The sequence below is a fragment of the Elgaria multicarinata genome, chromosome 2 (assembly GCF_023053635.1).
Source record: "Elgaria multicarinata webbii isolate HBS135686 ecotype San Diego chromosome 2, rElgMul1.1.pri, whole genome shotgun sequence".
Classification (NCBI taxonomy): domain Eukaryota; kingdom Metazoa; phylum Chordata; class Lepidosauria; order Squamata; family Anguidae; genus Elgaria; species Elgaria multicarinata.
Window position 1 is genome coordinate 84,971,335 of NC_086172.1, and position 26,548 is coordinate 84,997,882.

The following is a 26,548-nucleotide window of genomic DNA, read 5'->3' on the forward strand; positions in this document are numbered from 1 at the left end:
TATATAGGAATCCATGCAGGCCTGATCCAAACTGAACACTGAATAACCATCGTATTGCATGGCTTGCTCCCCTGGGGACCAGAGGCTTCCTGAAAACCTCTTCAATTTTTGCCTTGCCAGCTCCCGCTTTGGAAGCCTTTGGGCAAGATGCCCTCAATGGACCCTGAGTGGGAACATCTCCTCTTCTCTCCCCTCTGGCCAAGGCAACAGAAGCTACTGCTCCTTTTTCTCATCGCTCCTATCATTGTCACTGCTGACTTGCTTAGAGGGGACAGGTGAATAGGCAACATCTGCGAGGAGAAGCAGGATGGCCAGGGACTATAAGTCATTGAGACCAGCCTAGACTTTATGTGTACACCAAGCAAAGATGTAGAACATTTTAACAAGTGTTCACTAGCTTTTCCCATAGCATTTTCAGCTTGCTTTCTGTGCTTCACAGTAAGCTAGAAGGGTCTTCTTCCCCATTCATAGGCAAGCATTGAACAAAAACAATATGAAAATCTGGCACTGTTACTTTAACCAGAGAAGCCTCTGGGATCATAATACTGATGTTAAAATACTAATAAATTAAAAATGAATTTAGAGTTGTTTGTTTGTGGGTTTAGGTGACTTTTTCCTCCAAAACATGAAGGTGGCGTTATTACAAATCTCAAAGTAAGGTTTTTGGGAATCGCTAAAATACACAACAGCTGTTGTGGTTAACAGATCTATCACTGACTCAGTGTCTGAACAATATCAGCCACAAGCCCTGGAGAACCAATACTGTTTTTGTTTTTAAAAAATGCTTGTCTACAAATAAAAGCAAAGCCCTTCAAACTGAGACAACTTACAGGAAAGCCTGTATATGGAACTTGCTGCTCGAGGAGTTTAGATCATCGTTCTCTTTATCTGTGTTCTGTCAGCAATTGAAGTCTTTTCTTTTTAAACAAGAAAAGTTTGCTGTTGCTGTTTCATTCTATTAATTGCTCGCCCTGGCTCTCCCGGCCCCATTTTTCAATGCTGCTGTTAGCCTTGAATTGTGTTGACACATATCTAGTTGTTTTAACAATGGGATTCTTGTTCATATAATTTTTGTGGTTGTTTTTATACTTTGTTAAATGTTTTCAGAGTGGAAACCAGCATATACATTTTACAACAATCATTCAAAAATATATTGAATTTGGAAATGGGAGGAAAGGATTCGTGTGAAAAAAGGTACTCGACTTGCAAGGCCATCCTAGCCAAGCATTCATTGGGTGTGTATGCAGAAATCCTTACATACAGTCATAAGCATCCAAACTGCTGCTATGTATAAGGATTTCTGAACTCGAGTAAAGGTATATTAGTGTATTAGTCGACCACATTCTTTTTTTGTCCTGCTCCAGTCCCCGACATTCACTAAGTCCAGTCTGGGAAGGAGCAACACAACGAGATTACTGGAACAAGCTCCAATGCCAAGGGAAAGAATTAGAATTCCCCAGTTGCCTGGAGAATTGAATGGAAGGAACCACCTGTCAGTACTGGAAGGAAACAACAGGGCTAGAGTAGGAACCAAGTGGCTCCTTCCTCTTATCTTGGTTTTCTAAGTTCCTTCTCAAGATCTTCTGCTTCACAGTATGTTCTCCAGCTCTGGTTTGGCTTCCTGCATCAATAGCTGTGGATCACTCTCAACGTTCTAGCAATCTATCTGTCTGTCTGTCTCTCTCTCTCATACACACACACACACAGAGCGCTGTGCTACAAATATGAAAACCTGGGAGTTAAAAGAATTGCAAATATTTAGAGAACTACAAAAAGATAAACATACAACTGCAATTCCGGCTGTTGGGATCCAAGGTGTAGTGAGATGCACAGCCACATCTATAGCCATTTGGTATGGCCAGGCACAACTGCCCACAGTGCCCATTATTTTGCACACAATCATTGAAGCCATCCTGTCTTGATGAATGGAAAACCAATATATCCATCACATAATCCAGACGTTCTTGAATTAGTGTCCGGTTTCTCCCATTTGTCTTGTCAGCTCTTTCTATACTGTGAAGGTTCCAATCTGTCCAGTAGATGAAGTCACTGTACTGAGTTAACCCAAAGGGATGAGGAAGATCATCTGCTATTGTTACCCTCTCTTGCCCTGAAAAACATGGCCCATATATTGTTAATAAATACAGCAACTCAAACTTGGTAACCAAATAGTAAAAGATTAATTGCAGAGGATAGATTAACGTTTTTTATTTTTGTTTTCAAAACATAGTACGTCAAATTTGATGATATCAGGATTCCAAATTGTTACTAATAATTATTATTAATCACCAGGGATACAGGTCTTCCATCTGCAATTCCCATTCCCATCCTCCCCCAACAAAGGAAGCTTACACAACCTGTTGGATTGCACTTAAAAATAGGACTGGACTGGGCTGGGAGCTCATAGCAAATGCAAGTATTTATCAAACACAGAAAAGTTCAGTTCCTTTGAATATCTCGGATGAATGCTTCAGTTCCCCTCCAAAAGGAAGATACCAGTAGAACCATTTGGAGCCAGTAGCCCCAACTCTATTGAGAGAAAAACTTCTCTCAGGCAAGGGGCTCCCCCTCCACCAGCATATAGGCAATCTTCCGCTGCAAGGGCAATTTTGAAGGAGGCAAGGAGGTAGGTTATATATAAAAAGCTTCATTTCTTAGATGCTTAAGTGACACACACAAAAATGTGAATTTCAGAAGTTCCTTCTACTAATCCTCCTCCAAATCATTATATTAGCAATCAATGGCCATAGCGCAAGCCAATCATCTGATCACCTAGGGCAGGGGTGGGCAATTTGTGGCCCTCCAGATGTTTTGACCATCAGCCCTAGACTGCATAGCCAATGGAGAGGGATCATGGGAGCTGCAGGCCAAAACATTTGGAGGGCCAGAAGTTGCTTACCCCTGCCAAATAAGAAATTCCTTCCCTCCCCATTCCCAACTCTCATTCTAGGAAATGAAAAAGGAACAGCTCCCTCATTCTACCTTTGAAACTGCCTGCAGAAAGGGCTGTGGCTCAGAGTAGAACATCTGCTTTGCATGCAGAAGTTCAATCCCTGGCCTCTCCAGTTTGAAATATCCCTGCCTGAAACTCTGGAGAGTTTCTGCCAGTCAGTGTCAACAATGCTGGGCTAGATGAACCAAGGACCTGACTATAGGCAGTTTCCTGTGTAGCAAGCAGGGAACAATCCTCATGAGCAGCCGGTAGAACACAGCTTCCCTCTTTAATATGGGGAGAGAGAGAAGGTTGGGTTCTGAAGGCACTACAGAAGGATTGTTCCCTGCTGGCTTCCTGTGTGGGAGGGAAAGAGTTCTGTGGTTATCCTCTCCCTCGACTGAGGGACAACATATCTTAGCATGATACTTCTTTGCACAGCACTAATAAGGGACTCCTTTATCTCACAGACAACCTCTGAGACTATGACCTAATTCTCATGTAACGGCTAGCCACTGTGGGTGAATTTCTCCATGGGGCTTGCCGTGTTGCATTTTAAGAATGTAAGCCACGACATGGCTTGTCATTACGTGCAAACTTGGCAAAGGTGGGTTGCTGGGGTGGTTTACAAGCCACCTGGAACCCATGGCCTGTTTTAGGGTTGTGGGTGGCTTGTTAACCACTCCCAAAACCCATCCTTGATGGTTTCACACGTAACAACAAATCCCAGCACCCTCTGTGCTACAGCTTGAATTTTCAAATGGCATCTGGAACTGCAGTGAGAAGCCCTGCGGAGAAATTCACCCATGGGGGCTTCTTGTGATATGCAAACTGGCTCACTCTCTCTATTGAGGCTGTGGGCAAGATTTTCTCCTCCTTATTTCATAATTATAAAAATACTGCTCTCATCTGGAAGCCCCAACAGAACAGTGTTCTGAATCTGAAAGCTGCTTGCAGGGCTGTTTTGTTTGCGGCAAACCTCATCTGCAATTCTTAGAACATGGCTCTGTTGGGGCTTCCAAAGTGAGAGCTCTTTCTTTTTCTTCCCACTAATATTGCCAGACACATGAGGATTAAGGGACTCCATACACACCCTTGTACATATACAAAGAGTTCAGGGCAGCTCAGAGAAACATGGCAGCAGCTCCTAGCATGACCAGCTACTCTGAAGCAAGAGTATGAGAAAATGCACTGATGGGGAGTTCTTCCTCCTTCATTGTTCTTGCCCCTAAACAGAGGCAAAAACAAGAGTTCTAGTGATATATCCCCTTCTCCCTCCCCAGTAGCATCACCTTTAACAACAGCGTATAGGGCAGCAGAACTTCCTTCCTTCTCTGTTTGTCTGTATGGGTTTGCCATTGCGCTGGTATGGAAGTGGAAAAGTCCAAGTTTTTATTTTGCAAGACTAAAATTAGAGAGGAAAGTGCAGAGAAGGGGAAAAACTCATAATCTCTTTAAACTACCTTAGGTGATATATTTGGGGCTGCTGCTGCCTGAAACAAGGGAGGCAAAGTAGGGGGGCAAGATGGCACTACCCACAATCTACAGAGACAAAAGGAGAAGGAAGAGCCCTCTCCTGCACAAAGTGATTATAAGGGCTGCTACTGAGGAGGGGAGACATGGGCTCAGTTCAGACGGTGAACTCAACGGTGGTTTAAGAAGTGCACAGTGGAGTTTTTACACCACAGTTGAGAAATGTTAGAACATGCTGAGTGGGGAGTACCCCCTAACGGTGGTTTAAGAACTGCTGAGTGGAGTTTTTACACAGTGTTGACTAACGTATTGTCTGAAATGAGCCATGGAGCTGGATCCAGTGTTAGTCCTACATAGAGTAAACCCATCAAAAGAAATGGGACTTAAGTTAGACTAACATTGGATACAACCTGTTGCCAGAATTCTCCTTGAGACTGGTGGGTCATAATAGTTCCTTTATAAAGTTACAGGTGCTTTAGAAATTCTTACAATGTTTCTTCTATTTAATAGGCCCATCTTTTTTATCAAGAGAGAAATTTCCTGAGGTCTAAAAGATTTGATTGAGTTTTTAAAATAATATTTTAAAATACTTTAAAAATATTTCAGGGAGAAAACTTTTCAAGGTTATTAAATTGGCACCTAAAGATGCCATATGATACACCCAAGTCAGTTTTACACAAAAACATAACTTTGCATAGAAAGTATACAAGAGCATAACAATATGCAAGTGGATTATACTAATCATTACTATCCATTTTGCCAAAATCAGAAGAGTTTTTAAGCGAATGTTTCTCTCCCTCCCCCGCATCCAGTTTTTTTTTTTTTAGTTTTATGAGATATTGACAGAGCAATCCTATGCAAGTTTGCTCAGAAGTAAGCCCAATTGCATTTCAATTGCATTTATTCCCAGGTAAGTGTGCATAGGACTGCAGCCCAAGTCTAACCCAGGAATAGTCTATACAAAAAGGAGAGCTGAAGCTTGAAACTCCTGGACTCAATTTGTGGAATTCCTGGATTCAGCCACTTAATTTGTATAGGACTTCTCAGTACAGCATCTCATCTGATATGCTCTAAATTGTGTCATGCTACCTAGCATATCTGAAGACTCAATCATGCTTGTGTCCAGGTCAGTCCAATAGAGTCTTTGATCTTCATAATCAATAGTAAGATCGTTGGCACGTCCCACTTTATCCACTAAAGTGATGCTGTTTGTCCCATCCATGTATGCCCGAACTATCTTTGGTTTGCCTCCCCACTCTGTCCAGTACATGTACCTGGAATTAAAAATGAAACAAAAGTCAGAACACTGATTCACTGTTTAAATCATATCACACCATATCACACATACTCCTAGCCATGTAAAAAGAGGATAGCAAAATAGGTGCTTAATAAGTAATAATAGTATTAACTGTAAGAATAATACATCTAATCTTTCAACGACTATCTTAAAACATTTGAGTTGGAACAGCAGACATCCCAGATAGATTTTAGGCACCACATTGATCCTAGTTACATCTCATAGAACAAGTGTTTCTGTATGAAGATTGAGCAGGGGGTTGGATTCGATGACCTTATAGGCCTCTTCCAACTCTATTTTTCTATGATTCTATGATCTGAGGTTTTGATTTGCACAGAACTTATCAGACAGCACAATAAACAATTCAAACGTTTGCATATTTTTCTGTACCAGCAGGTAATGGCATGGTGTCAGGATACTCAACCCTACAAAGCTGATACACATAGAAGGGAAAACAGTTGAAACCCTGGTACCTTAGGGACCACCTTCTCTTCATAGATCTCCTATAAAGATCTTCCTCATAGGCCCTTATCTAGGCACCTTTGCCAGCAGAAGTGAGTGAGTGAAGTGAGCAGTAAACAAAGAGAGGGGCCATTTGGGGGTGGCACTCCAGCTTTGGAATTCTATCCCCAGGGATATTCACTTGCCACCAAGTTTGAAATCCTTTCAGTGCCAGGAGAAACCCCTTTTTAATTTTCCTAGGACTTTTAGACTTCACTTTATTTCTGTCCTGTGCTGGTGTTTTATGCTGTGCTGCTTCATTGTGTTTTTATTGTTTTAATTAGTTACATTATTTATGTGATTTGAAGCTGTGTTGCAAACCAGACTGAGAATCCTTTTTGGATTGAAGAGCAAGGTATCATGTTATAGAAATGAATGAATAGATATTACTATATGTAATGGGCAATTTTGTATTATTGAGTATTGTCACAAGTAAAGAACAAATAGGCAAGCTACTATGATTAGCCATTTGCTCCTCTTATCTAGAAGTGACAGAGGATGAAACCTCCTATTCACACTTAGGAGCAGCATAAGGTATAATAAAACACAGGTAGAATAAACATTACACACATGGAAAGATAGGGAATCAAATACAATACGGAACAAATGGCTAGATGTTAACACAGACTAAAAGTATCTTAAACAAACGCATACACCTTCATTTTCTGTCAAAACGTGCATGCAAATAGCTTATTCAAAAGGAAAATGCAATAGCTCATTCTAAAGTCTACAATGTATATTTGACAGTGTAATATTTGTAAATGTCATATTCCCTGATGAGATTCCGCCAGGAAGTTACATAGCTTAACTAAATAAGGAATGCAAACACTTAGGAATTAATGATACAACAAGCAAGATGTATGGAACTATTGACAGCAAGGCCAACTTTCAACAGATACTCAGCTTGATTTGGCTCTAAGCAAGCTGAAAGAGGAAACCTGAATATGGCTTTTCTGACTTTAGACCTCTTGGGTAGGAGAGAACCAAAGTGGAACAACGGGGAGCTTACATGCACATTGTAGTTTCGGGGAATCCTGCTCTTTATTCCCCAAAAGCTGATCTCAAAACATTTGGGGGGGGACGGGGGGGGGGGGAAGAGAACCACCTTATGGTCCTACCCCCACAATGCAGTCAGGAACTGAGACTAGTAAAAAACCAACCAACCAGGGAAGCCTTAACTTTAGATTCAGAAACATCTAGCTTTACACCTGAGGTTCTTTGGATCCCACAATTCACACTTAAAGTAGATTTTTAAGAATACATTTGGTAATAATCTCTCTTTCATACAAATTCATCAGACTTCAATTATTTCTAACACCAAAGCAGGAAGTGGATGGGAGACAAAACATATGATCAGTCCAGGGGCTGTATTTAGCTATCAACACGTTTTATTTTATTTTTGCACCTGCTAAGCTCTTGCTGAGTTTCATTTTTTTAAAAAAAATGTTTCTAATTCTCATGACTACATACAAATATAAGAATTTATTTCCTTATTTATTTAAGCAATTTATAGACCACTTGACTAAAAGACAACTCGAAGAGGTTAACAACATAAACATTTCAAATACAAAACACCCACAGTTAAAACATTTAAAAACAGAAAGCACAAACCATCTCAGTCAAAAATATTTAAAACCAAAAGATAAATACCTCAATTAAAACATTTAAAAATGGACAACTAACAATCAATGAACTGGGTAGCACACTCAGTCAGGGAAGGCTTGGGTGAAAAGACAGTATTTCATGCCAAAGATGTGCCACAGTAGGCACCTCCCACATACCAAGGAGGAGGGGGCAAAGTGGGTGCCACTTTGGGAAAGGCCATCTTTCGGGTTGCTGCCAGGTGGCAATCTGTAGATGGAGGACCAGCAGCAAGGCCTCCTCCAATGAACTTAACGATTGAACAAGTCTATATCGGGGAAGGTGATCTCACAAGTAACCTGGTCCCAAGTTGTTCACAGCTTTATAGGCAAGCAACAAAACCTTGAACCTGGCCCAGCAGGTTAACAGCCAGCCAGGCTAGTCACTTCAAAACCAGTGTAACATGTGCACAGGAGTCCCAGTCAGCATCCTGGTCAGTGCATTTTGAAACAGATTCAGTTTCTGGATCAAGGCACGAGGTTAATCTCACATAAAGCACATTACAGATCTAAATAAGAGGTTACCAATGCAAAGACTACTATAACAGATAAAGGTATCTGCAAGGCTCCTAACTAGAATGCAGATGGTAAAAATCTTTATAAATCAAGATACATTTCAAGAAACATGTTTTCAAGTTCATTTTATGACCTTAGGGAGCTCATTCATTTTGAACATAGACATCAAGCCATACCTGGCTTATTGGTCACACCAGCTGGCATAAAGACTCAAATCAGTCAAGGTATGACTTACACCAGCAACCAAATGGTTTTCAGATTAATACAAGCCATTTGAATTGACAGGATATATGGATTAGTTGTGGCCCTTTATATAAAGCATGTCCTGTGTGCTGAAACCATTGCCTGTCACTGTTCTAATGAAATTATGTTGCAAGGGAAAAACAAATCTTCCTTACCCTTTAGATGGGTCAAGAGCTAAAGACCTTGGGTTGTCCAAATCCTTCCACACAAGAACTTGCCGGTATAGCCCATCGAGGCGTGCCACTTCAATTCTATTGGTTCCAGTATCTGCCCAATAAAGGTTTTTCCCCATCCAGTCCACAGCCATTCCTTCAGGGTAATCCAGCCCAAACTCAATCACGTGCTCAACTGTACTTCCATTCATGAAAGCCCGGCTTATTGTCTACAAAACAGTTTTGTGGAATTGTTAAAGGAATTCAATAACACAAACCAAATTAAGTAATAATCACTGTTTTGCCAAAGTTATTACCCAAAAGAAAAAAGAAAATGCACATTTAGAAAAAAGGTTCTATAGCACTGCTAAAAATAAACAAACCAATAGCTATTTCAAATAGCTATTATCTTATTCACACCAAATGGCAGACAATATTTATGTTTATCTTCATATCTTTTAGCATAGTTTACAAACTTTTTATGTCTATTGATTTCAGTGTACAAAAGAAACAGACTTATTGTGCTCACCCAGGTGTGTGTGTTTTGTTTTGTAATATCTACAGGACAACTCATTTATTACCAAATTATTCTTCTGGAAACATTGGACTGAAACTAACTATGTACCGTAGGCTAGCAGAACAATGTGTTCAGTTAAGATGCCATGAATACCTTTAAACTAATATCTGTCCAATAGATTCTGTTGTCAGACACATCAAAATCGAGTGCAGAAGCTTCTTTTACACCAGTAAGTGGAATAGCTACATCATTATTGTTTGTTTCAAGAGAAATCCTGTGAATGGCTGCCCTGCTGGTGAAGACAAGGAAGGCTTCTGGAATGATGCAGGTCTTCATATCACTAAGTAACTCCAATCCGATGGGACAGGCACATCTGCATTCCTGAGGTGTGAAGAAGCACAAGTGGCTGCAGCCTCCATTATTCTCAGCACAAGGATTCGTTCCTGAAAGGTAAAACATTTATTTGAAATAATGGAAACTGGTTAGCATAGAACTGCATGCAACATAGCTGTAAACATTGCGGAGGGTGGGGGAGAGAACTCATATGCAGGGCGAGCATCAGGCATCGTTGGGCACCTGCTGAGGACCCACATCCCAACAAGGACCCACTGATAAAGAAGCTCCTGGACTTGCTCTCACTATGCCCCACTTCATGCCCAGGTGGGAACTAGAACATGAGTCTTCTGAGTCCCAGTCCAACACTCTGGCACTACACTGGCTCTCAAATATGGCTTCTCCCTCCTCCCTAATGTGGGGCAGATCTGTCAGGGGAAGAGAATGGACAAATCCCTCCCTCAGAGGGCTAGAGAAGTGCACCCATCAGGGGCTGTGCGTAGGGGTGCCAGTGAGCATGGCTTCACCCAGGTGTGGTGGGCACAATATGTGTAACACTGACAGTTGTGCAAGTTTGCTTGAGGGTTTTGCTGTTTTGAAGTGAGGGCTATTCCAACTTGTGCGAAGCCAGGTCTGTACACAAGTAACTTATAAACAAGTTAATCAAGATAAATAATGAAATGCCTTCTAGCAAAAGCAGTTCCAATGAAGCTGTTCATCACTGTCAAACCATGATCACATATACTAATGTGGCAGTTACCAAAAGTGGTTGAACAAGGCAAGCCATTTTGTTTGCATCCACACTGCAACACTAAACACCCTGTTACACCTAATCATATTCACGAGTCATTCAGGAGCTGGAGCTATGTCAAACATTTTTGGCCAGAACATTTGATCTTTCAGATAAAAACTTTCATGTTTCAGAAAAGGTGTAGCACAAATTGCCGCAATGGGAAAAACATCCCACAACAGTATGAAAGTAATGAATATCTGACCAAAAAGTTGAACATGGGACAGCAGAATGTAGCATTTCTGAGGGCATGTAATTACTTAGAAGCAAATGATGAGCACTGCTGAGTGCTGCAGAACTCATATTACTGACAGATTCCATCTTTGAGGGTGGTGATCCACGTAGAAAACACATCAAACACAAGCTTCGAAGCAATGCCCAAGCTTCTAGCAAGTACCTCTCACTATGACAACGGTGGTGGTGAACAGGAGAAGCAGCACTTGCTCACCATCTATGTGCTCACTGGTTCTCTGCCTGTCAAGCAAGCAAGTGGTCGCAATGATGAAAAAGAGGAAGAGCAGCAATAGCAGCTGGTGACAACGGTAGTGTTGAGAAAATAGACTTACTGAAGGAGAGCAGGGGCACGGAAGGCACCCTACCCAAGGGCCCTTGAAAACTTGGGAGCTGGCACTGCTCCTATGTCTGAAAGGGCTCCAAATAGACCTCCTCCCAAAGCATGAACTTGTCTTCTAGGATTAGTGTGACTGATTAAAAACATTTCCCCTCTCATTTATTTCAGTCCTATTTGAGAGCTAGAAGTCCCTGGTTCAAACGTTCACCTCAATCATAGACTCACCAGGTGGCCTTTGACAAGACACAACAGTTTTCGGCTTCATTTCCCTACTTGCAATATTGGAAATTGTAGTAACTTACCTTATAGGATTGGTGTATGGATTACTAAGATAATGCATATGAAACAGTTTTGAACATGAAAAATCCCCCAGCCTATATATAAATGCTTATTATTTTATAATCTTCAAGTCAGGTTGAAGTCTACCTTGCAACTATATGACCCATCATTAAAACCCAACCAACAGCATATGGAAAGACCAATGATATACCCTTTATCGATATTTTTTAAACAATTTTTTAAAACAATTTTTACCAATTCCAGTACACTGGGAGAGCCGCTTTAAAGGGCAAATGTGCCCCAGCTTTCATCAAACGCATTTTACTGAAGATCTTTACTAACTTAGCAAAATAGATCCTCATTCAATTGTCTGAACAGACCAACCATGTCTTTAATATCAAAATTAGATATCCAAGTTGGAATCAGATATCCAAATATCTGAGTTGGATAACTAAAGATTGATTCACTTTCTAAAGTGTAACAGATTCCAGGCCAACATGAGAATCCTGATGAACTCGGGAGACAGGTGGGCCAAATTTTGAAACGGAATCTGCCAGGCCTTTCTACAGCCATCAGATATGGTTCAGCCAGCAATTATAATAGAGAAGACCTTGCTCCTGCAGAAATTCTAACTGTGGGCAGAGTACAATGCTAGATGTGGTGCTAAGTTTCACACTCCAGGGGAGATTTCACAAACTTCTGAAAGGGATCTTGGAAGTACTCAGATTTACTTAACAGATCTCAGTTAAGTACAGTTAGGAGGCAAGCTTTCATATATATGCAGTGTAGAACTTTCTATCTGCAGATACAAAGGGAATGAATGGCCACTCTTTTCAGACATCATAATTAAACGGAAAGCCTCGCTAGACATAAAAATAGGTCAAGAGAGTATAATGGGATCTGCAGCTAATAGCTTGCCATTAAGAAGCTAAAAAGGGAAGGTATTACAAGTGGGTGTTTTGTGGCCTGTTCAATGCATCTCTAAAAATCACACTTGTTTCTCATTTGCAATAATGCATGATAAACTACTCATTTCACCTAATGGAACAACATAGGTAGCATGGGGGAAAATATGAATACATCAGCACTATGAGAGCTCCTCCAAGAAACCAGGTGACTAATATCACATTAAACCCACTCATTTTGCAGTCATTTTGGACACAGTTTAGGTAAGATGTCTTGCCTCCACAATCATCTATGCATCACCTGCCAATATAGTGAGTTGAGAGTGAGGATAGGAACCTAGGGCTGGGAAGGTTAGGAAAGGATCCCTACCAATGGTTGAGATCCCACCCCAATATTTGCTACAAACTCATTGGGGGAGCAAGAGGATGTCAACATCTCTCTCTGTCCTCCCAGCACCTCAAAAACTGCCATGGCACATGGATTTTGCATGGACCCTTCCCTTTGCTGCCAAGAAAAACTCCTGACTGCTAAAGGAGCATGCAAATGTGAGCCCCTGTCCAACTAGGAATACACATTTGGGTGGATGAATAGGAGCCCCTTAAATCAGTTTAGAATTTGTTCATCCTCTCCCTCCCTCCCTCTCTTTCCCTCTCTCTGTCGTACACACACACACACACACACACACACACACACACACTGCAGGGAATGGGTTAGGGGACTGGTGCTCAGAGCTGATTTTCCCAAGTTTCCCTTGCTTGTTAAGGCAAGGAACTTACATTGAGGGTTTCAATTATTCTATTTTGGCCAGAACAAGCTCGAATTCCTATTTAGCAGCTCACTAAACATTTCTAGATAGTCCCCACTGCCATTACAAGAACTGGCTATTGCAGTCATTACAAAAATAATACTGTGGGACATAGTTTAAATCAATTGTACATTGGCTTCACTTACCAACAGCTTTGGTAACACTTGCTGCTTTAAGGCCCATCAGGTCAGGCAACTGATCAATGATGATGTCTCTGCTTGCCCTTACTTTGTGAACTCTTTCAATGCTTCGCCTTTGCCAGTCTGTCCAGTAGATGTAGTCACCCAGCAAAGTAAATCCAAATATATGTGGAAGTTTATCTTCTATAAGAGTTTTCCTCATAGTCCCATCCATATTTATTACCTGCAAAAGCAATGAGAGAAGATAAAATAGTCCAGCTACAATAAATTGTTTGATCATTGTGTATTTTTAAAAAATGCCCTTGTTGAATAAGATGAAGATCCATCCAGTTTAGCCAAATTCCTCTGGGAAGCTTACAAGGAGGTCATAGCTTCCTGTTTCTCCTCAGCATATGGTATTCAGAGATATACGATGGCGGTATATTGTCCATGGAGGTTCAGTTTAGCTAATAGCAGGAGATAAACCCATGCATTTGTATAATCTTTAAACTACAGTATTTTAAAATTTAATATTTTATTTTTTACTCATTTATTAGTTTTATATTGTGCCATTTTTCCTCCAAATGGTTAGCCATGTAATCAATCACAATAAGAATCATCATAAATAAAAACAAATGAAATAAACTATATAAGGGAGGCAAACAGAATACTACAAAACAATAAGTATGCGGAGGATTGTAGCTGCACTCTAACAGTTGATTATCACTGTACTCCCTTCTCTGCTGCATCTTTTCCAACAAACACAGACCTAGTTTGCACAATTAGAATAAGTCACGGTGGCGTATTTATATTTTAATGCATGCAGGGCACAATTTCCATCATCACTGCCCAGACACAGCTTGTCATGTCTGAACCTGGGTGGCATGGCTTGTTGAAGGAGGAAATAACCTTTCAATAACCCATGTTGTATGGTTATTGGAGTGTTATTTTTCCCTTCAATAGACCAAGGTGACTCATTTTGATTGTGTGAACTGTTATCTGCTACTAGTTCTTCTGTGCTCACAGTCACTGGAACTTCTGAGCAATTGGAATGTTCACAAACATTCATAATAACTCAACAACTGAGCTAATGCTAAAGAAGTTTTATTTCAATATACATAGGACAAATCTCAGGACCAATAAAGATAGATGTTTTAAAAACAGTACATGTTTACTTCACGTTGCTTCCTTCCCCCGCCCTGTCCCACTCTTTTGTTGAGTTTGGGGTAAATTCACAAAACAACTATTTTTCTACAAATGTACTCTTTCTATGCTTAAACTTGGCATTTGTTTTGTTGCTATGGTCTCATTATGCCCATTACAATGCGCCTAAAAAGACTGCCCGATGCAGACTTTGTCTTTGAAAACAATTTATATACCTATTACCAAGAATGACATATCTTAAAAATAATTCCTAACTACACCATCAGCTGTTGTCAGCAGTACATAATATGCATGTCTTAGATTACTTGGTAAAACTGCATGTTAAAAACAGTAGCAGAGATCAATTAGATGATAGTAGACATTCCAGCAAATAAAATATATGGAATCCATTAATGGCAATTTGAAACCACATATCAAAGTAGATATACACTAGAGAGTTTGAGCATATCAGCTCTTCCCAAGTATCCTTATTGTATTTCATTCTGACATGGGACACCTATTCCAGGTGCACCAACTTAGGATGGTATTAAAAAAATCATTTGCACACAACATGAATGCCTGAAGTGACACAGGTTGAGTGTCATTTAAAAATGCAAGCATATATTTCTTTGGGATAATAGACCTAAGGCAAAGACATATTAAGCAATGTCATTAACCAGTTGCCCGGGACAAGTAACAATTACTGGGTAAGCAGCTTGCCAAATCCATCACTGGAGTTGTCCTGTGGCACATTAGGTGCCTGTGAATGAGAAACCATTTTGCACTCAATTTCAAGGTTTCTTTCTTTTAAAAAATATGGGGAAACTATACTTTTAAAAACAAATCTGAAAAAGGTAATATATTTTGTTGGGAATAAAGAAACATGAACACACTGAAGTGGTGCTAGAAGAGAGTTATTCTGCCCCATGAGAATTATGGCATGGAGTTCCAAAGGGCTCTATTTTGTCCCCCATGCTGTTCAAAGTCTACATGAAACAGCTGAACGAGGTCATCTGGAGCCTGATGTCAGCAGTCTGCTGATGACAACCATCTCTCTCCATGAAACTGCCAAATCACTGACCGTGTTTCCATGATCACCATGGCTTGTCAAGGCTTATGTAAGCCATGACGAGCTGCAGCAAGGCGCCATCCTGAAAATTCAAGCCCTGACCACAACTTGTTCTTTCATCCAAACCTGTTGGGGGTGGGTTGTACAAGAGTTAAACAACCTTCACATAACCCTAAAACAGATCATGGGTTCTGTGAACATTATGTAACCCTCACACAATCCTCCCAATGGGTTTGAATGACACAACAAGCCACAGTCATGGATCAAATATTCAAAATGGCCACCAGCACACAACACAGCTCACGGTGACTTGAATAAGCCATAGTGGGTTTTTTGATGATGCAAATAGGCTCACTGTTTGCTATTAGTAAAGGAATCATTGGAGGCTAACAAACCTTCTGTGAGTGGGTAATTAATCTGGACTCAGAGATAGTGTTCAACCCTCTCCCGCATAGCCAGCATGGGGAGAACCATGCCAACTACCTCTCAATGCTCAAGGCACAGAGCACAGAGACAGGGCAAAGGAGGGGTTCTCAGGGTAGGGTAGGAGACCAGGGTGACTTCGATACAACACATCCTATGGCTGCTCCAGCCTCCTTCCCTCCCCTTCCGAGGCGCCATCTGTCTAGCAGCTATGGCCATATTTTTCAACGTCCAATTAAACACTGTAGTCCCATCACAGCTGAGATAGGGAATCATCTGCCAAGGCAATTTATTGAAAGTAGGAATTGTTCTACAAATCTGTAAACCTGAAGTTTTCAAAACACCACAGAAATCAAGTGCTGATGAAGTTCCATAACACAGTATCCACAAGTGGAGTAGGAACCTGAACTAGTCTGCATTGCTGTTTGAGTACCTTCTTCTTACAACCTCACCACTGCACAATCCATGAAGTATCAGCACAAGAGCTGAGTTCTTATTTGCACATTCACCCCCTGATAGGCACTCTATAAAGTTTGATATATATCTGCAGATCAGCCAAATGCTCTTGCCAATGCTGTGGTCCTTCAGCCAAAATTAAATTGCATTTGAATGTTCATTTGAAGTTGACATACAAAGTACGTCCCCTGCTGTTCTATCAAGCCTTTTATACGTGGATTTTGGGGAGGGAGGGGAGAAAGAAAAAACAGAGCAGCATTGCTTCCCCCCCCCCCCCCCACTATTTCCCCTCTCCTCTTGTACCCTGTAAATTCCTACACAATCTGGTCTCCAGCACATATGGAATGTATTGTGAACAGACAATTTACCAGCTGTGATGGCAACTGTGAACCACAACATTGTTATAAAACAAGAAACGTCAATCCGTTTCACTGTAATTATGCTAATAAGCCACAAGCATAACCATAACAAATATCTACTATGCACATTTCCTTTTGTGTAAGATAATTAGTTGAAGGGAAACCTTAACAGAAGCTTCACTAACATTTAACAAGTGAGGCACACTTGGCCTGGTGCAACTTAAAACACACCCTGAAATTAAGCTACAATTATTTTAGGACTGGCTTCTCAGATATTCCAAACAGATTTTGACACTGGGGAATTCTCCAAATCAAATCTTAATTTATAATTGAAGTTTTCCTTCTGTCAGACTATTTTAATATCCACAGCATGCCCACTGATGTGTGGCTTGGCTTTTCTCTGCATCACCCAAGGGTCAGGCTTGCAAGGACTGGCTACAATGCAGTTGCATGTTGTCTTTTTGTCTAGAAAATAGCTTTTTAAAAATAAAATAAAATCAAAACCTCTATCAGATCACAGACTGGGGCAATTGTTCTCTCTATCTAAAAGCGGGATGGATACGCCAACAAAAATAAAAAGGTGAGACCTATTCAATATCAAGGAACTTCCTTGGAAAAGCAAAATGAATTCAATGTCCTCAACTTCTCTGCATGTAATTTTGACTTTTTCCCCTGAAGAAAAAGTTTGAGGTATGGAAGAGTGAATTAAGGATACATCTGTAAATTAGGGAGATTAAGTTGCAATGCGGTAAGAAAAGCAACATCTAGTCCAACCAGTTATTTTGGGGGGATGAGCCTGCTATGTTTTTGTGAAGTCCAATGTGATGGAATGCAAGGCCACTTTACAAAAAAATAAAATTATTATACATCTAGTCCTCTAAATTACCAGTACTACCTCACTTGCTTGACCTGTTAGCCCATAAATCATGCTGCTAGCTCGACAATCATTTTTGAACATCTTCTGCCTGTTAATTCCAAGAGGCATATTTGGTTCTATTCTATGAATGGATCATCATTGTTACATACCTCATTAGTACCTCTGAAGCAGGTCTGCCCTGCTGCTTCTCAAAGTGGTATGGGCAAGCTTTCATTTATTCCCTCCTGGGCATTATGAATCTGATCCCCAGCCACAAACTAACACCATGGAAAACTTTTAAATAAAACTAAATGGGATGGGAGACAGAGCAGTGACCCATTACAAGTGAAAAGAATGCAAATTTCTAGCCTACGGTGGGTTCTTAAGAGTAAAGAGGTGTCATTCTACATTCAGAATAAAATTTTATACAGACCAAGTACATGTTGAAACATCATTTCACCACTGGTATTCTACTTCAGGTTAGATCAAGAGTTGAGTTTTGGGCTTTTGGTGGGGGGAAGAAGTTATTCTTTCATCCTTTCCATTTTGAAAAGTTATGAAGTGTCATGCTTGAGCACTAGAAGAACAATTCTTCTGAAGAGAGTTGCATATGCACCCCATGCTTAAGGGTTGTTATAGTGCATGAACCTGGCAAGCGTGGGTTATGTGGAGGTTGAACAACCTTTGCATTACCCTGAAACAAACTGTGGGTTATGCGAGGGTTGTTTAACCATGCTTGCCAGGTTCACACGACACGGCAACCCAAAAGTAGAGGTTGTGTATGCAACTTGGCATCAGCGGATACCACAGCTCATTATGGGTTAAGCACCCCACAACAAGCCACAGCATGTTGTCTGAACCAGTTTTTGTTTTTTTAAAAAAGGGTACCTTAGACCCTATTATCACAACAGTCATTTTGAAATGTATGCTTCACCCAATGCATATACAATTCCTTGTGTGTATGCAAAGATCCTCAAATATTTACTCAAATAAGGTCAATTGGATCACAATCCTGACAGGGCTCAATTAAACTATGCAAACGTAAGTTTTCCACTGGACCAGTATCACTGTTTGCATTTCAAGGTATTCTGCTCATAGAATAGTCTTTCTAGCTGTCCAGCCTATACTAATTTGTTTTACATATTCTGCAGGGAATGAACCCAGAGTGAAAATTTACATAAAATATAAATATTTATCAATATCAATATCAATATAAATATTTAAAATATAAATATTTACTGTAAAATATGAAAGTTTACCAAACACATGTAGCGTTCAGTTTTTAAAAAACTACCAAAGCCAAACCTCTAACAAAGAAACAGGTAACATGGCTTAGGAGCTACAGTGTCAAGCTCAGGAGAACTATACCCTAACAGATATATGCCAACACACTTCTCTGCTATTTGCCTTGCTTCACTGCCTCATCAATGAGGATTATAAAGTTTCCAGAAAAGCCAAGACTGGTCTCGAAGTATGACCAACAATACTTCAATCTCAAGTAGTATTTCAGCTGCATTACAACATAAGAGCATAGCAAGCTATAGCAAATGTTACTTAAACACATAGTTTAAGGTTCCTGCCAACATAACCAGAGCAAGATGCACCGATTAGGTCTGGTTGGAATTTCATGACATAATGAATGATCAGAGGCAGGCTCAATTACACATCCCATTCTTTTCCCCTGCCCCCACCCCCCAGGCAACACACACTTCTATTAATACCTAACAAGACTCTGCAAACGATGCACCATTGACTAATTAAAGATCAATGCATGTTATTCTCCCCACCTTTAATTAATACATATCAGGGACTTTCATTGCCTATAGCTACACAAGTACAATTATGTTTGCCAAATCTTTGGAGAGATATTAAGTAATGGCCTCATTTAAACTCTAAGCCCACAGCTTATAAATATGGAAATCTCAATATATGTTTTAGCCCATGCAATGAATATCGTAAGGTCACACCTGTAAACACAAATGTGGCTTTATGTATCCATTCAAGAGATGGGGGTTATTATTGCTATTATTATAAATTGGATCCAATGGTGCCATGTGCAAGCAGAAAGATACTTTTACTTACAAAAGGGGGTGAAATCAGCAATTTCCCCTCCCCACACATATGCTCCTATTGGTTTGGAGAGTGTGTTGACACTCAGGACAAGCTTCTGGGCAGTGCAGATGCCTGCAGCTGAAAAGACTTGTTCTGCGGGGAGAGGTTTTGTAGAACCTAACCCATTGCTTTTACTAAATTAAAATTACACATGCGTGCAAGTTAAGCACTGAAAAGGAGTCCTACTCCATCCCCAACACCAACACCCCAAAATCTATTTACCTAAGAGAGGTTGTCATATAAATTTTTCCTTCACCCACTCTGTAGAGTTAGTCAGAAATAAGAGCAGCTTTTCCTAACCTTGTGCTCTACATAAATGTTGGTTTACAACCTCCATGGCTTGGAGATAATTGGAGCTGTAGTGCAACACATCTAGAGAGCACCAGGTTGGGAAAGGCTGGATTACAGCATACAGATAACTATCTGTCCAGTTTGTTTGGTACTAATTAACGGAACACAGACAGACACAATCGTATGTTGAAGCCATGTACTTTGCAAAGGCTTAGGGCACAATCCTATCCATGTTTAGACAGAAAAATGTCCTACAATTCGCAGCATGACCCAGCCAGCCATGCTGGCTGAGGCATGCTGGGAGTTGTAGGAATTTCCTGTGTAAGCATGCATAGGATTGTACCATTAAGCTTTCATGAAACCAAGGTTGAGCAATAGACTTCAGCCTTAAAAGCATACTACTGCAGTGATGGGATCTTGAGAATGCCAGCTTTCAGCCAGTGAAGTGTTTGCAGATGTCCCTAAATGGAAGGCAGACATTGTGTTAATCAACCCTGATACACCCTTCTTTGCATTCCTCTATCCCAGATTAAATACATGTTGTTCACTATCAGTGGTGCAGCTAGTGCTGGACCATGGAGCCAAAGTCCATGGCCCTGCAGCACTGGGGGAGGGCCCCAAATCACACACAGAGTGGCAGGTGCAGAAGCAAACTCCATTTTATTCCTGTAGTCATGATAGTGCTATGATTTAAGTGCATTTAAAATGCAATGCCGCACATGGTCTGCCATGGCAAAGATTTCTGTTGTTGTTCTAACATATCAGAAATTCAGAAGCAGTTGTAGACAAATGTTAAGTTGTGTGATTCACAGCAGAAGTAATAACCAACCCACCTGCCCAGACCATTAAACCTAGTGTCTAAAATCACTTAGCTATACCACTGTTCACAATCCCACTTCCCATTCCTTACTAACTTGCGTCTGGGGGCCCAGCTATACTTGTCTTCCCAGTTGCATGCTGGATGGAGAGGTGAATAAAGTGAGTGGCTAGGAAAAGGGCTCCTATGACACCATTGTGGCTCATGGGAGGCTAGTTGGATAATGTTTACCTCAGAGCCTTAAATAGCACAATTTCAGTTCTGTAAGGTTTCAAATCAGAATGGTGTTGACAAAATGCAAACTATCACAGGAACCAAATCAGACTACTGGTCCATCTAGCTCAGCATTGTGTACACTGACTGGCAGCTGCTCTCCAGGGTTTCAGGCAGGATTCTTTCCTAACTCCATCTACAAGTACCAGGGGCTGAACTTAGGACCTCCTGCATGCTAATAATGTGGTCAGCCACTGAGCTATGGTCCATCCCTGAATTTAACCATAGAGGATTGCCGTCCTTTGGTGCATGTCCTGCAAACCCAGTTCCTCCCCTCTAATAGGGTACTTTAAACTGTGTGGTGAATGTGCACATTAAATTGCAAAGAGAAGATAGTGAGGAATTTATTTATTTTTAGTTTGCCCAATTACAAGAGTTCTCTTGTTATTGGGCAGACTCTGGGTAGATCAGATAATCTTGTGTTGTGGTATGTGCGTCTGCGTGCGTGCAGGAATTGGCCTCAGAGGATACAGTTCAGGTGCACTCTCAGAGTCCAAACGCACACACACACAAATATATATATATATATATATATATATATATATATATATATCATGCCCAGGATAAATGGGCAGCGTGAATGGTCTATGCGTTGCTTTAAATGAAATGCACATTTCGATATGCATCCAAGTGTGGATTCCAAGGAAAGCAATGCAAAACACATAGACCACCCACACTGGAATGTGCATTTGGAAACACACCTACACAACCCATGGAATTTTTATGTGTCTGCCAGGACAGAGCAATGACTTAATCTAGCTCAATTTTCTATATTCTGGTAGCAGCCAGGCAAATGGCAGGGATATATTCACACAAAGAGAATTAATATGGACGTTATTGATTCAGGTATATTCAATCTGAACATAAAAACTGCACTTCTCATTATCATAATGATTAGCCAGCAAATGATTCTATTTCATATGTATTTATATGATCCATGCCATCTTGAGGTTTTTTTAATGTCAAGGTCAGCAACCTGAACATCTTTGCCTTGAAAACAAAAGAGAAGTTGGAATATAGATCAGTCTTCTTCAACCTTGTGCCTTCCAGACTACAATTCACATCAACTGCAGTCAGTTGATGATTGCACTTGTAGTGTACCTGTATAAGCCTCCTGATGTGGCACTTCATGAATGTGTTCCGGATTAACAAAAGAAGTATAAACAATATGTAGATCAAAAGAAAGGAGCTAAAGCTCATAAACATGAGATGGGAAACTTTTACGAGTGAACCTCTCTTACAGAGTCAAGAAAGGACACTCCAAGTATTCTCATCCTTTACAGAATGCTGACATCAGAGGAGATTCGGTTGATCTTGAGGATGGAAAGGAATAAAACATCTCAAGACTTGCTGAGGCCCAGCATGCAGCAAATGAACAAGATGGTGGTCTCTCTTTTGGATTTGAAAGCCTAGACAATGAGGATGAAGGATAGAACAGGGTTCTAAGAACCATTCAGCCCTCCAACTCTTTATCTGTTTCTCCAAATGTGAGAAGAAATGTAAGACAAAAGAAACAGCCTAGAAGATTTTGTAACTAACCTTAAACCCAGATCTTGTTAATTGTACCATTGTTTTGAAGGAGAGAGATGGAAATCGCTTTGCATTTTCTTCTCAGTGAGGAGGACCCAGAAACAAAGCTTGGATGTAAACAGAACTTCACTTTATTTCTAAATCCTTATTTTCTATCTCTTTCTTTTTCCTCACTTTCTCTTCCCCTTTCTCTCACTCTCTCCCTTTCTCTCTCTCCTCCTGGGGCACTTTAGAGACAAACCTCTTCACAACTCAAAACAAGGAAGTGCATACAACTATTAGAATATAACAGGTTCCCTCCAGATGGTTTGGATGACACCTATCATAATCTCAGTCATGTTGACTAGTAGAAGTTGAAGTCTATAACTGGAGGGCCGCAGGGCCCCCCCTCTCCTGATTAAAGCTTAGGTCCAATTAATTCCTCCACCATTCTTTCTAGTCCACACTTTTGTACAGCAGCAGGAAATAAAACTAGAGATAAACATTTACAATACATAGTACCCAGGAAACCATGGACAAGAAAGAAAAGTCTGATGAATGTTAATGTTCCTTCTCCAATGCAATATCATGGAAAACAACTTAATCCCTCCAATACCAAGTAAGTTCAATATGGAGTTCCAAGCAATTAAAAGTGTCAGATAGGAAGTGGGAAATATATTATGCAGTAGCAGTTGTATTGTGTTAAAATAAGTGTTTCTTTGGTCATAGCAGATGACAATACCATGCAGTTCTTTAAACTTTAAAATGGGTTCAGTAGTAGAGAGACTACATATACTTTCAACAGATCTTATCTTACAACTTTTCACAATTAATTTATGGGTTCTATGAATTCACAATGGATATTCGCATATTAGTACAAGGAATGCTTTCACAATAGCTTCACAATGGCAATTAGTCTTTTAATGCTTGAACTTCAAAATGCAAACCATAGTCCTGAACAGCAATGTATTCAATAGCCGAACAAGTTACCAAAGTAGTGAGATTCGGATCCAAAGATAATAATTAGTGTTGAAATAACAGAATGCTTAGGGAAGCATGTGGAAAGAAAATTTGTGAGCTGTTTTTTGTGACCTTCCTTTTAAATATCCATCTTTGGCTTTCATCTACTGACAATTACTAAAATAACTGGTAATGGGAACCATTTTAATAGTAGCAGCAGTCAGTAATGATAGTAGCTATAATCTTGCATACAGTTAGTTTGCCTAAATTCTATTGACTTCAATGTGATTTCAAGCAGGTTGTATGCAGTATTGCAGACAAACGTAACTATTATTATTAAAGATTAAAACCTGATATAATTGGGAAACAAACCCAGAGCCAACAATGGCAAGAACAATTAAAAAGCTATTAAAAAATATTTTGATAATCCTCTAACATCCTAAAAAAATGTGTTAGTACCCAAACATTCAACACATTTTTATACATTTAATATATTTTTGTAACAGCTACTGTTTGATAATAAACAAAACAATGTCAGTAGCTTAGATTTTAAAGTTCACACGTTTTAGATATAGAATTTTTTCTAGTTAAACCCACTATACCAAATAACCTTGAGCAACAATTAGTAACATGCTATGAGGTTCTTTGGTAAAGACAATTATCATCACAGCCAGAGGATATTCACAAAGGTTAAATAGATATGCAAATATAGCTGCAAACATGAAGCAAAGTAAAATAATAGGTGAATTTATTTTGTTTTTATATCCAGGCACTGCAAACAAAATGAACCTGTGACCAACCGAAGGGAAATATTATGTCTATAAAAGCGTGATAGCCATCATTTACAAAGCCCTTGTAAAATTGGCGCAAACGTTGGACAGAGTCACCAAAGACAAAACAAGATGAAAACTGACAAAGGATTCAATGTCCTTAATGGTTCACAACAGGCTCCCAAGGGAAAGTTAGAAAAGGAAAAGGCAGCAGGACTACCTATAGGAGCTGTCGATGCAAAAGGGCAGCAGGGGGCACTTTAGGTGAAGGAAGTCTTACAATAAAAGGTAACAAGCAAAACATATGGAACATTTTTCTGAAATCAGCATGCAGACATACCAGTGACTGCAATCATAAAGACTGTGAATTGATCAAGATTAAGGGGAAGGGCTCATCATTTTAAAGCTAACATATTGTATACTTTTTGCCTATACTAATTTCCCAACGGGGAGAAAATCAAATTATGAGAAGTTAAAAATAACTTAAGCAACCTAGGAATTTCTCATGGCTCAACTGTGGGGGTAAACGTTTTTAATTTAAATGTTTACCATCGTTGACTTCAGCAAGCTGAAGTGCAACTGTTTCTTAGTTCGAGATCAACTCCTTGCACAAAATTCTGATATGCCTTAAGAATTGTTTCTGTTTTATTTTAAAAATAAATAGTATAAATAAGCTACTTTTAATAGATTTTAGCTGTAAGCTTTCATAGTAACAGAAGCCTTTTAACTAGCAACCAAGGAATGAAGATAGACTAGAATGCAAATATACATAAACTATCCCTCAATAATATATACAATCCTTTAATACAATATACACAAGCAACAAAAGATATGCAGAAACTAAAAAAAAAGTCTAACCAAAACATGGTTCACATTTCAACATTAATATTGCAAAAGAAAAGAAAAGAAAAGAAAAGCCCTTTAAAATTAGGTATGAATTCCCTTCACACAACTCAAATAATTGTGGTGTGAGACAGTTTTAAAAATTGCCTGCTCAAGCAGATGATTTATTGACCGCTTTCACTCATGTCGTCCCATGAAAGCCAATGGAAATATACCAGTCAATGAGCAACTCCCCCCACCCACCCCTTCAACTCCTGGTTTCTTTAGAAAAACCTAAAAGGGGAGGAGAAAAGAGCCTGACACTGCATTTGCATAAGTGCACAACACAGGGGATTTCTAAGCATTCATATCGGCCAAATCAACCAAACAAATTGCCTGAAGAACTGCAACAGTAAGCTATTGGGAGTTCTTATGTCGGCAACTTCAGAAGTCCATTGGGAGAATAAAATCTTTTATAATTTTTTTTTTAAAAAAAACACCAATCACAATCCTTGTTCTGTCTCTCAAAACCTGAAAAAACCTGTGCACCACTAATTTAGCCTTCTTACTAAAGAATGAACACAAGATAAAAAGGAGCCGACAGCTGGAAAGGAGCCAATAGAAAGCTTTCAGGAGCAAAATGCAAAGAGAACCGTATTTGTTCTGCATTCAGAATTTTACATGGAACTCCACAGATGAGATGGCATATCTGGCCATAGGTCCAAGAATACACATTTATTACAGAGAATGCTGCTGTTAAAAAATAAATTGGAGATTAATGCCTTCCAATCAGAAGTGCAAGAAGAAGAATTCCTCTCCAGTTCAATTCCCACAAAGATGGAACAAAGTTTTCTTTCAAAAGTCACCCTTTACTGGGAAGGGTGGTTCTTTGCAGGGAGCCCTCAGTAGAGAAATAGACAACTCCTGGCTTTCTATTTATAGTCATTCAGGCAGTGAATAGTTTCATTCCAAATGCCACAAGGCATACATGCAACCTTTCATTCCAGGGTCCTTATTTGTGTTTCATTTCATAAAGTCCAAGGCTAGGAAGACAAAAAGAATTTTAACAAGTGTGCAACAGAAACTTGGGGGTATGCATGTAAAGCTTCTTTATTAAACTAAACTAGATCCTTAGACACTGGCATGAGAGGTGAAAGAAAATTCTTTAAAAAAAATTCCTATAGAGTTTTGCTTTTTAAAAGAAATGCAGTTCTAGAACTGGGTGGGGTGGGGCAGTTGTCCTGTCCCGTACCCCCTCTGCATTTTTTTTTTGCTTTTTTTGCTCATTAGCAGTGAATACTGGAGCCCTGCAATTTAAGCAAATCTTGGGATGGGGGTAGACAAGGAAAAGGAATGGAGGGGCGCAAGCATTTCAATTAGCTGGCTTTGAAGGACCCTTCTGAATGAGAAAGACAGAGCACACTTGTCAAATGCAAGTTCAAGTGAAAGCCACTTCTGCCAATGAAGTGCGCAGATGGCTGTGGGGGTTCCGCTACTCCTTAGCTGGGCCCCCATTATGTCTTTATTGCTCACAAAAAAAGGCAAGGGTCACCTACAGTTTAGAGTAAGTTAGCTTCCTTTCCCACAGGATGACTCTAGTCAATCAAAGTTGTG

General features: G+C 39.9%; 1 protein-coding gene across 1 annotated transcript in view; it reads right to left on the reverse strand.

Moving 5' to 3' along the window:
- LRP5 (LDL receptor related protein 5) overlaps positions 1-26,548 on the reverse strand; it is a 157,032-nt gene that overhangs the window by 37,426 nt on the left and 93,058 nt on the right. The window contains exons 8-12 of the mRNA XM_063117061.1: positions 13,102-13,318; positions 9,425-9,714; positions 8,758-8,984; positions 5,495-5,679; positions 1,787-2,110 (exon numbers count right to left, since the gene is read on the reverse strand). Coding sequence (XP_062973131.1) covers positions 1,787-2,110; positions 5,495-5,679; positions 8,758-8,984; positions 9,425-9,714; positions 13,102-13,318 — 1,243 coding nt within the window. The remainder of the gene's footprint in view (positions 1-1,786; positions 2,111-5,494; positions 5,680-8,757; positions 8,985-9,424; positions 9,715-13,101; positions 13,319-26,548) is intronic.